The sequence below is a fragment of the Lipotes vexillifer genome, unplaced genomic scaffold (assembly GCF_000442215.2).
Source record: "Lipotes vexillifer unplaced genomic scaffold, Lipotes_vexillifer_v1.1 scaffold1050, whole genome shotgun sequence".
Classification (NCBI taxonomy): Eukaryota; Metazoa; Chordata; class Mammalia; order Artiodactyla; family Lipotidae; genus Lipotes; species Lipotes vexillifer.
In genome coordinates, this window is record NW_006771516.1 from 313795 (window position 1) to 326717 (window position 12923).

At 36.2% G+C, this 12923-nt stretch overlaps 1 protein-coding gene across 2 annotated transcripts in view; it reads right to left on the reverse strand.

Moving 5' to 3' along the window:
• Positions 1-3578: 3578 nt before the first annotated feature.
• RNPC3 (RNA binding region (RNP1, RRM) containing 3) overlaps positions 3579-12923 on the reverse strand; it is a 34345-nt gene continuing 25000 nt past the window's right edge. Inside the window, exons 11-15 of one of the 2 annotated variants that reach the window (XM_007446819.1) lie at positions 9706-9800; positions 9559-9617; positions 7130-7262; positions 6351-6422; positions 3579-3787 (exon numbers count right to left, since the gene is read on the reverse strand). In XM_007446819.1, the coding sequence (XP_007446881.1) occupies positions 6363-6422; positions 7130-7262; positions 9559-9617; positions 9706-9800 (347 nt within the window). In that variant the 3' untranslated portion in view covers positions 3579-3787; positions 6351-6362. Of the gene's footprint in view, positions 3788-6350; positions 6423-7129; positions 7263-9558; positions 9618-9705; positions 9801-12923 lie in introns of those variants that run through there. The other variant, XM_007446818.1, reaches the window with a different exon arrangement.

The following is a 12923-nucleotide window of genomic DNA, read 5'->3' on the forward strand; positions in this document are numbered from 1 at the left end:
TATTTGGTGATTTACCTAATCAGGATTATGCTGATTCTGTCCATGACTAGGGTGAAGTTACTCTGAGAGCATATGCCTCCTTAAATTTTACACCCTAGGAGCCTCCCTCCCTCTACACTAGTCCCTGCCCTTGTAAAAGGCATAAATGGAAAACAACCACACGGCAATAAGAGTTTTTTTTTTTTTTTTTTTTTTTTTTTTTGTAGTACGCGGGCCTCTCACTCCTGTGGCCTCTCCCATCGCGGAGCACAGGCTCCGGACGCGCAGGCTCAGCGGCCATGGCTCACGGGCGCAGCCGCTCCGCGGCATGTGGGATCCTCCCAGACCGGGGCACGAACCCGTTTCCCCTGCATCGGCAGGCGGACTCTCAATCACTGCGCCACCAGGGAAGCCCAAGAGTTTTATATACTGTATATTGTAGTAAAAAATTTGCTTTTGCCTGCCTAATACCTAAGTTTCTCTTTTGATTTCACAGTGCTTTGCTTTTCCTTTAGAGAACAAGTCTATTCCCAACACTCCTTTCATGTGGTTTATATGAAACTTCAATTCTCACCTCAGAGGCGACATATTTGACCCACACTTGGCCAGTGTGCCAAATCCCTCCAGCAAAAAGAAAAAGGTACTTACTGTTTAAAGTAACTGAAAAATTCAATGACACACTAGCTATTAGGGCTTTTGCTGTGGGATCAAATTATAAGTAATTCTCCATTTCCATGATGACTTTTTAAAAAACTCATGGGTTGGGGGCAGTTTCTGTACAAGTCCTAGAAATCTTTCTAATTTTACTTATTTGAGGCACATGCTCAGTTTATGAAGTAGTCATGGGGTTGGAATGTGCGTTATCCATAAAAAGGTTAATTCCTAGACACCAAAGATCCTAAACTTATCAAAATAGTCTCATGCTCCCTAAGTGTGGCAAGGAAGAATCTGGGCATCTCAGTGATAATCATGGTGGAAAGATGACTAAAGTTTTATCTAAGACCTCGGAATTTTTACATCACCTTCAGGACCAGGTGAGTTGAGAACCACCACAACCACCACGACAGCTAATGTTTATTGAAAAGTTGATTATATATGTAAAATATAAATACCAGATTTTATATATATATTATATGAAATATACATGCCAGATTTTATATATATATTATATATATATAATGTATATATATAATATATATATATATAATATATATATATAACAGGTTTAAGTATTTTATATTCATCTGATCATCTTTACAACAGCCCTGAGGTAGGTATTTTTACTATCCCCATGGAAGCTGAAAAAAAGGTACAGAACTTGTCCAATGCCATAAAGCAATTAAGCTATACACACAAGATTTGAATTTAGAACCTATACCTGTAAAACCACTTTAATACACTATTTCTCAGTTAACTAGTTAGGCTGAAATCCCTGTCACTGTGGAAGGATAGGGACTCCAGAGTTTTATTTAGGTTGATTTTAAAAAATATTCTTTTTTGGCATACCTGACAGATCTAAATGTTCTAAGGAATAATCTTTTTAGCTTTTGATTCACTACTCCTGTCGTAATTTTTGATAATTTCAAAATCCACTTAGATGATCCTTTCAATTCCTGAGTTTCTCAATTTCTTCAATTCATCTCTTTCCATGACCCCACTTTCATTCATGTTCACGTTCTAGAATGTGAACTTAGTCACTAATTACTATACTCTAATACTGTCAATTTCAGTCCCTTTCTCTTATTTCAACCTCCCAAATTTCCTACCTCTAGAAATTAACTACAACATATCCTCAACCACACTGCAATCTCAATGGATCATACCATTTCTCCACTGTGCCTCAAACTCCTTCCTTCTGTTAATTTGCTCATTACCAGATTACTTTCCATGTCCCTCCTTCATCATCATTCTCTTGATTATAGCAACACCTTTCCCTTTCTCCCTTTTTGTTGTATTCACCTGGGAAAATTCCAGCTTTAATCATTTGACTCTGTGTCTACTCAATGATAGGGCCAAGGCTAAACGTAACTGGAGAAAAACACAAAACCATGTTGACTGATCTCACTTAAATTAATAACCATGGACTTCAAGTATGCATTTTAAGTAACGTCTAGCAATTCTTCTAAGAGTCTATTCATTCTCTCACTTTCCTAAACATCTATTTTACATCTTCTTTCCTCAATCCGTTTTTTCCCAACACTTCTTCCCTCTAATTCATGACCTTGCTTCCTATTTCACTGACAAAATGTAACAAAACTTTTATATGCTCCCACTATATGTACTAAACTGCAAATGCCTAGACATATATAATCTGTCCTTCCTTCCACTGCTATTAATGAGCTGTTTACACACCCATCTTTAAAACTAACCCTTCTATTTGTACACCATATCTATGGCTCTAGCAATATTCCTCTCCTTCTTCCATCATGTTCTCTATTAGCTTAGTCCTATTAACACATAAATCTGCTATATCTTCAATCTTTATAAAATAAAATAAAAACAAAAACCTTGATACCATACCCCCCTATATTAACAGTTCCTTTCTCTACTTCCCTAGAGAGCAAGACTTAATAGAGTTGTCTTCAGAACTCATCTTTCTTGCATCATTAACAGACCTGACATGTTTAATCATTCCTTCCTAGTTGAGATTTTTTCTTCATTTGGCTCTACCTATTCCTAGTCATTCTTCTTTGATGTTTTCTTACCACTTGACATCTAAATGTTAATATGTTCCAGGGTTCATATTCTCATTCTTCTAATTCCTATCTTTAAGTTTCTCATTTGCCTTATTTCACAAAGTTATGAGTAAAAGGGAAGAAGCTATGATTCACAACATCATTCCAACAAAGATGTGACTCTAAGATAAAAGTGTTATTACATACTCACAGGAGAGTATCAATCAGAGCAAATTAAATAAAACATATCAAAGTTTCATACTTAACAGAGAGCTGAAATTAATTTCACTAAGGGAACAGAATAATTTATATGAGAAACATTTATACCACTGAGTGACATTCTGATAGATTGGGGGACACAAAACTGGAAGACTAAGTTAGGGCAAGGATACAAATTCCCTAAACTGTGAAAAATCCCCGACTACTAAAAAAACACAAAAACAAAAACAAAATCGACAACAAAAAAAAAATCATCAAAACTCAAAGCCAATCAAAACCACTCCTAGGGCTTCCCTGGTGGCGCAGTGCTTGAGAGTCCGCCTGCCGATGCAGGAGACGCGGGTTCGTGCCCCGTTTCGGGAGGATCCCACGTGCCGCGGAGCAGCTGGGCCCGTGAGCCATGGCCGCTGAGCCTGCGCGTCCGGAGCCTGTGCTCCACAAATGGGAGAGGCCACAACAGTGAGAGGCCCGCATAAAGCAAGAAAAAAAAAAAAAAAACCACTCCTAGAAAAATTACAAGAAATAAGATTACTATTAAAAAAATGTTAAGTGTATCAGTATCCAGGTTAGAATGAAAAAAGGGCAATATTTGTAATCATAAAAAAAATTTATATTTAATATAAAGCCACTTAATAAAAAATTTATGTAATTATCAAATTATACTTTCTTTGATGTATAAAACATAAAGAAAAATTAAGATCATTATTTTATTGGAAAGAAAATAATTTATTATATATGAGGAAGATGATTAAAATACATGTGATATCTCTCTAATAAACTGATTTAAATGCATATAGTTTTAATTTTTAAATACACTTTAAAAGCTGTTACGCACAGTTCCATAGTCCAGGTGGTCAATTTCGTCTCCACAAAGTTGGAAAGCACTTGAGAGATATGAAAAATTCAAATGGAACCTAAAATACCATAGAAATTCATTAGAAGTAATCACGATTATAAAACAGTTCACTAGTTTTAAAATAACTAAAAGCTAAAACATTTATATTTAGAAAATTAGTGAATCATGTCAGTACAAAATTTTAATTGTCTAAATAAACAGCTTACACAGAAACTGATTTATAACATTAAAAAATAAAACATTTTAACTGTGCCAATAGAAAAAAGTAACAGCAATTTCAGTATCTCTTTTTGTACTCAGAGAGACAATGATTAACAGAATTTTTCATTGGTTTCATAGTACTATTTATAGCAGGATTTGCAAGAAAGAAATGTAAAGGCTTCAGTGCTTTATTTTCCTACTTATAAAAAGTTTAGATGGTTAGGTTGGTGTCTCGGATCCACCTTGCCATTTTGATCTAACAAGTAGAATCCAAACTGGTCAGTCCTTAGAACTACTAAGGGACCTTTTTAAATGAGATTCTTGGCCCCAATTCCAGAGATTCAGATTTATTAGCTCTAGGGCAGAGTCCAGGAATCTTTATGTGTAAAAATCCTTCCTCAGTAGTTCTCAACCTTGGTTGCACATTAGAACCAATACTTTGGGAAATCTGAAAATCCTAATATGTATGCTGCAATCCAGACCACTGAATCAAAACTCTGGGGGAGAAACCCAGGCATCTGTATATTTTTTAGTTTATTATTATAGTTTTCTTTAGTCAGTATTTTTTTAAAAAGTTCCACAAGTCATTCTAGTATGCAGCCAAAACTGAGCACCACTGTTCGGGTGGTTCTGGTTATCAACTAGTCTGGAAACCACTGCTCTTACATACCTACCAGAATTTTTCTTTCCACTTATTGAGCTACCCTGAGTCAACATTATGTATTCTCCTCTCTGTTACTCTTTTCTTATTCCTTTTGTTTTACTTTGCTTAGAAAAAGAAAGAGAAAAAAGATAATTCTACTTGCTATCTCAATAATAAAACCTCAGATGTAAGGTCTGCTACTCTTATTTGGAATTTACATTGAAATCCAGTTATTTAAATTTTTAACAAATGTACTTTTTAATAGGAAAAAAAAAACCAATCAAATTTTACAACACATTATATATACAGAACACCTAAACCAGATACATCATGAAAAAGAAAACATATATGTTACTGAATTAGGTTTAGAAAATACAAAACAGAAGAAACAAGAATAAAATTTGTGTTAAAGCAAATGTATACACTGTCCAAGTAAAAAGCTGACCTGATTCACTAACTTTCCCTGGAAAAACTACATAACCTAAAGGACAGCACAGAAAATTCAGCAACAAATCTAAAAACCACATAAAAGATTTGTTCAATCAACACAGATAATTTTTAAAATACTTCATTTCAATACATTGTAAAAAAATTACTGCTTAAACTGGATCAATGGGTTGGGGAGACAAAACACTTGCAGGAAAATCAAAAAAACACTGCCCCAAAAAGGATACGACAAGAAAGGATACACTTTGTATGACAGTATTACAGCAGTATTTACGCAGGACTGCTTCTAAAGCAGAACAGCAGAATGCAATTTAATTTTTGTCTTATTTTTCATGTTAGATTTACAAAGAAAATGATTTTTTTAAACATACACTGAAAATGGTTTATTTTTATCTGTTCTTCTAAGGTATTTGTAAGACTTCTGGCTATACTAGTATAGACACTTTACAACAAAATTGAAATATTCAAGGTGCCTCCCAAAAGGAATAAACATTAGGCAAAATTTTCTTTACATAATTTTTTCAGCTTAACCATCAGTAATTCTGGCTCACTTACTTCATGTTCTTCCAGTATACTAAGGCAGAAAGATTTAAAATAATAAAAAACAAAAGGAATATATTTCTACTCATCTTTCTTAAATCAGTGTAACATAAAATGCTTAATTCTACTATTTTTAATCATTAAATTACTTAAGTATGAATTAAAATTACTTATTTGAAAGATGAAATACTTCATTCCAAAAAAATATGTACATATTTCTGTGAGGTGTACAATTAGTAATTAGCAATGCAAATTGTCAGGTCCCACCAAGGGTAACCAACTTGTCCTGGCGTGGCAGACATTTTCCCAGTGTTAGCATTAAAAAGTCCACTATCCTGGAAAACCCCTTACTCACAGGAAAACTAGGGATGATTGACTACCCAAGGCCCAACCCCCTTGCAGACCGACTGAATCAGAAACTCTGGGTGGGGGTGAGGGGAAACCCAGTAATCTGTGTTTTATAAGGCCCTCTAGGTGATTATAATACATGTTAAAATTTAAGAACTACTGCTTTACTCTATGAAGAAAAAGTAAATAAAGACTAATAATGATACAATGCCCTTATGAAATTCATTCCCCAAATTTAATTTTTACATACAAATAGGTTTTATTCCATAGTTTTAATTGTGAAGTTTAATGGAAATTAACTGCAGAGACAGAAAGAATCAGAGGGAGGATCCTTTAAAAACGTTAGAAGGTACACGAATTACTATTCTCTCAGGCTTTTACCCTTCCTTAATTTTAATCTCAAGAAAGTCTTGTCCTTTTATTACGTTATCTCCACACTTACCTTTACTAATTTTTAACACTTTCTTTTTCCTTCTTTAGAATCTTGTTTTGGTCTAGCAGATCGAGCAAACTGCTAATATTTAAAAATTAAGGTTTTGTTCACAAACATGAAAGTAATCTTTTCTAAAGAATTGTCAATAACTTCCTAATGTAGGGTAGGAGTACAGTTTTTAATTTATCTCTATATTTGTCTTTCTACTCAGTCATTCATCAAATATTTGTTGACTGCCTCCTAGCTGTCCATGATCTGGGGAAGAAGTAAAAAATTTATCTTTTCTTTTAGTCACTTTTACACCTAGACCTTTGCTCCTTCATTTATCCCACTGATTTCTAGTTTGAAACTGCATTAACTACTGAAAGCAGGATGGTAAGTCAATGATATATTTTGTTATTAAAATTCTCAAACATAAATATGAATTATAATACAATAAAATATAAGATAATAAAACTACAACGAATCATATCTTTCCTTAACGATTCCAAATGTACTTCTGGATACCATAGTATCTTAGGCTTAGCATGAGTATGTATATTTTAAGCTGTATTAAGTAAAATGTTTAGACTTGGCTGGATTTTAATAACCACATGATGCTTATTTTCCAATAAAAATTTAAATAACATTGTCATTTGATTCAACTAAGTATATTTATAACTGAGTATTCTCAAGCTAGAATGCCAGCTGTTGAGATGAAGAATAATGTAAAAATTGGTTTCAATTATACCCTTACTCCTAAAAACTATTGATCCATAAGTCTTGGAACGGACAGATTTGAAGGATACAACCACCATAGGTTTTCCAAAAAGAATGTATCCATTTGCTTCCTTTAATGCTTTTGCTGCTGCTTTTTCATTTGGAAGTCCAATGAAAGCTTGTCCTTTCATGCGACCTTCTTTCATCAAGCGTATATCAAACCTAGAAGTCATGGAAGAAAAAATGGTTTTGACTCAAAGAATTGTCAAAGAATTCTGATGAAGTCAATGGGAATGCGTTGAACAATTTAAAAATTTGCTATTTCAGAATAAAAATGACTATACTATCTGATTAGCATATTACTCAGGCTTTCTAAAATTATATTTTATATTCTGTTCTAAAATTGATTCTGTAAGTAGGTAATACTTACAGAATTTTTTTGATGACGTGCTTATCTTTTTTTAGCTGTTATAAATATATGTGATTTAAAAATCATATTACTAGCAACTATAAAAGCAAAGTTTTTCTTTCATATCTCTATTTTTAAACAGTTTTATTCAGCCAATTTAATACTACTGCTATTTACTCAAGTAAAAAAAACAACTATACAACCAAGAATAAATGGGCTGACAGGAACCATGGAAAAGTAACATGGAATTTCAGAGTAGGAAGGGACTTCACTGATCATCTAGTCAAAAACCACCATTTTACAGATGATGTGTAGAGACGGAGTGATTTCTTCAAGGTCACACAAATCGCTAAAGTTAAAGCCAAAAACACAAACCAGAATTTGTATTCAAAGTGTAGTCTTCTATTCTCCTAGTGTATTCATTTTTCAACATTTTGGGGGAGGAAACTATACTCAAAACTACTTAAAAAAACAGACTAACTTATAACTAAAGTACTGCCTACCATTTAGTCTATGAGACTAGCAAAAGCATATAAAGAATGTTTAAAGTATCAAAAAATGCAGGTAAATTCTTTTTTAACAAATTCACATGACTAGTCCCACAGGAGACAATTATTAATTTATCATTTTGATGTGTACAGCTTTCTCAATATAGAATTTTCTTTTCCCTTCAAATTCTAATGGCAGGCAATACTGGAAATAGAAAGAAAGTATATACATTTTATATATATATATATATGTGTGTGTACGCATATATATATACATAGACATGATACATAAACTTATATATATCTATGTGACACATACATATATTTATATATATACACACACACACACATTATCTATTTTTAAATTTTTTCCCCTTACAATCATGATTCAAAGGCGGCAACAAGAAAAAGGGCCAGTATCTTGCATGGCCAGCAACATAAACTTTTGGTATCCTGATAAGATATATCTGTCACTAATGAATATAATACGGACATGGTTCTTAAGACATGGTGCTCACTGTGCATGCCTATATAAAAAGGTACATAGCACAGATAAGACTTTAAAAATAATAGTTTCAGGCTTCCCTGGTGGCGCAGTGGTTGGGAGTCCGCCTGCTGATGCAGGGGACACGGGTTCATGCCCCGGTCCGGGAGGATCCCACATGCCGCGGAGCGGCTGGGCGCGTGAGCCATGGCCGCTGGGCCTGCGCGTCCGGAACCTGTGGTCCACGATGGGAGAGGGCACGGCAGTGAGAGGCCCGCGTACCATCAAAAAAAAAATTAGTTTCACATGAAGATTAAAGCAAAATTAACTACAGTCATTTCTCTAATTTACCTCCATTCAAAAGTCTCTCTCCTTACCTTTTCTAATTTTCTTTACTTCTAATTTATATGGCCAAGGTCTTACATACTTTAGAGTTAACCAATTATAAAATTTTAAAGAATGAAACTCTAACTCCAAACATTAGCTTTTATATCATTTACAAATCATATCCTCTCTTTTGCACTCATAAAACTGGAAGCCTTCCCAACTGAAGGAACAGAAGTTACTGCCATGGTAAGAATCTAAAAAACTCTGCCTGACTGCTATATATTCCTGGATGAGTCATTAAAATGCTAGTTTTCAAAATGTAATCTTTGGACCAGCAGCTTAGTCATCATCCATACACATTTTAGGAACACAAATTCATGGGCCCTATCTCAACCTGGAATATCAGACTGTCTAGGGATAGACCAAGGACATGGTTTTAATAAGCTCTTACACAGGTTAAAGTTTGAGAACCACTGCTTTAGAGCTAGGGATTGAGGCCTGTTTCTATAAATAATGCTTTACTGGAACTCAGCCATTAATATTCATTTATGTATTGTTTACAGCTGCTTTAATGCCACAAAGACAAAACTGAGTAGTTGCAACAGACACCATAATATTTTAGTATAAAAATATTAAATTTTTACTGTCAATTTAAAAAGAAGTTTGCTGACTCTTGCTCTAGATGTCTAAAAGATAAGAGCAACTTCTTCATATAATTTTAATCTCAAAAGGGGAAATGATGTTTTAAAAAGAGCTAATTTCTAACAGATTAAAAAGAAAACACAATTTGAGAATATACATGACACTTACATTATGCGTTGTGTTTCTGACGAAAAGTCAACGTATCTTCCAAAAATAAATTTAAGGTCCTAGAATTTCAACAAGGAAAAGACTAATAAGGAAAGCCAGGGGAAAAACATGTAAAATAATAAAACCAATTTATAAATTTCAACCTACCTTTTCTTGAACTTGTTTAGCTAAATTCTTTACATAAATTCTACAGTTTGGTTCACCAGGTTCATAACTTCTAAAAACTGAAAGTGTTTCCATTTCTTATATAAAAACAAAACAAGGATATAAAATTAAGACAGTTTCATCAATTTTTCAAAGAAAAAGTATAATGGCATTCAAATATATCTGTTAAATAGACAAAATAAGCATTAAGAAAATGATAAAACCATACAAATGTTACTAATGGGATAAAAATACCTATTAAAAATCTAAGGTGGTGTTATGAAAAAAAGTTTAAAACTTTCAGGCATCTAGAATAACTAAAATTTATCCAATAAAATATTTCTGTTAAAACTCTGTAAAGCTTAACTTTAAGATGAGTCACTTTATTAAAAAAACAAAAGCAAATAAAGATGCTACCAAATATTTGTGTAATTATTTTGCTTATAGTCAATCTCCCAAACTACCAGCACCAATATATTCAAATGTAAAAATAAAGTACTCAAATGTAATAATCAAGTATTTCAGGCAAACTGTGGCTTCTGAATCTCTATACAGCTACTCCTATTTGTGACAATAACCATTTTTCCTGACAACTAGATGTTCTAGGCAAAAATATGTCAGTTGGAAGTCTGTTTCCATTATGGGAAAAATTATAATGTGTTACATGTCAATCTAAAACCCCTAAATATTTTCCTAAAATACACTAAAACAAGAAAAAGTCCGTTAAGAAGTAAAAAACTATCACATTAGGATATAAAATTCATAAACACAGGCTTTTAATCACCAAATAGTTAAAACTATTTTTTTTTTTTTTGACAAATAATTGCTCTGCATACATCTCAGATACAGTACTGTGACGGTCTATCAACTGTATCCAGAATACAGAAGTCCAGACTGTGGGCCACAGTGATTTAACATGTCATATAAGTTTCAGGAATGAAAACATTCTTCCAAATAAATATAGACTGGAAACATTATACTGAGAGATACTTTTCCTCCCTATAAAGTATGAGTACTAAAAACAAAAAGTGGTGATTAAAAACATTAACTGGAGGGTGTTCTGAAGATGGCAGAAGAGTAAGACGTGGAGATCACCTTCCTCCTCACAGATACACCAGAAATACATCTACACATGGAATAACTCCTACAGAACACCTACTGAATGCTGGCAGAAGACCTCAGACCTCCCAAAAGGCAACAAACTCCCCACGTACCTGGGTAGGGCAAAAGAAAAAACAGAGACAAAAGAATAGGGACGGGACCTGCACTAGTGGGAGGGAGCTGTGAAGGAGGAAAGGTTTCCACACACTAGGAAGCCCCTTCGCGGGCGGAGACTGCGGGTGGTAGAGGGGGGAACTTCGGGGCCGCGGAGGACAGCACAGCAACAAGGGTGAGGAGGGCAAAGCAGGGAGATTCCCGCACAGAGGATCGTGCTGACTGGCACTCACCAGCCCGAGAGGCTTGTCTGCTCACCCGCCGGGGCGGGCGGGGCTGCGAGCTGAAGCTCGGGCTTTGGTCAGAGCGCCGGGAGAGGACTGGGGTTGGCTGCGTGAACACAGCCTGAAGGCGTTAGTGCACCACGGCTAGCCGGGAGGGAGTTCGGGAAAAGGTCTGGCGCTGCCGAAGAGGCAAGAGACTTTTTCTTCCCTCTTTGTTTCCTGGTGCGCGAGGAGAAGGGATTAAGAGTGCTGCTTAAAGGAACGCCAGAGACGGGGACGAGCCGCGGCTAAAAGCACGGGCCCCAGAGACGGGCGCGAGCCGCGGCTAAGAGCGCGGACCCCAGAGACGGGTGGGAGACGCTAAGGCTGCTGCTGCCGCCACCAAGGGGCCTGTGTGCAAGCACAGGTCACTATCCACACCCCTCTTCCAGGGAGCCTGTGCAGCCCGCCATGGCCAGGTTCCCAGGATCCAGGGACAACCTCCCCGGGAGAATGCACGGCGGGCCTCAGGCTGGTGCAACGTCATGGTGGCCTCTGCCGCCGCAGGCTCGCCCCGCAATCCGCGCCCCTCCCTCCCCCCGGCCTGAGTGAGCCAGAGCCCCCGAATCAGCGGCTCCTTTAACCCCGTCCTGTCTGAGTGAAGAACAGACGCCCTCCAGCGACCTACATGCAGAGGCGGGGCCAAATCCAAAGCTGAGGCCCTGGGAGCTGTGAGAACAAAGAAGAGAAAGGGAAATCTCTCCCAGCAGCCTCAGAAGCAGCAGATTAAAGCTCCACAATCAACTTGATGTACCCTGCATCTGTGGGATACATGAATAGACAATGAATCACCCAAATTGAGGAGGTGGACTTTGAGAGCAAAATTTATGATTTTTTCTCCTTTTCCTCTTTTTGTGTGTATCTGTATGCTTCTGTGTGAGATTTTGTCTGTATAGCTTTGCTTCCACCATTTGTCCTAGGGTTCTATCCGTCCATTTTTTTAAATTTTTTCTCTTAATAATGAATTTTAATAACTTTATTTTAGTTTATCTTCTTTCTTTCTTTCTTTCCCTCCCTCCCTCCCTTCCTTCCCTCTCTCCCTCATTTAGACAGTGAATCATCCCAAATTGAGGAGGTGGACTTTGAGAGCAAGATTTATGATTCTTTCATTTTCCTCTTTTTGTGTGTATGTATATGCTTCTGTGTGAGATTTTGTCTGTATAGCTTTGCTTCCACCATTTGTCCTAAAGTTCTACCGTCCGTTTTTTTTCTTAATAATTATTTTTTAATTTAATAACTTTATTATATTTTACTTTATTTTATTTTACTTATCTTCTTTCTTTTTTCCTTCCTTCCCTCCTTCCTCCCACTGTCCCTCCCTCCCTTCTTTCCTTCCTTCCTTCCTTTTTTTCTTTCTTTCTTCCTACTTCTACTAAGTTTTTCTCTCTACTTTTTCTCCCTTTTATTCTGAGCCGTGTGGATGAAAGGGTCTTGGTGCTGCAGCCAGGAGTCAGTGCTGTGCCTCTGAGGTGGGTGAGCAAACTTGAGGAAACTGGTCAACAAGAGACCTCCCAGCTCCACATAATATCAAAAGGCAAAAATCTCCCAGAGATCTCCATCGCAATACCAGCATCCAGCTTCACTCAACAACCAGCAAGCTACAGTGCTGGATACCCTATACCAAACAACTAGCTACACAGGAACACAACCCCACCCATTAGCAGAGAGGCTGCCTAAAATCATAATAGGTCCACAGACAACCCAAAACACACCACCAGACGTGGACCTGCCCAGCAGAAAGAC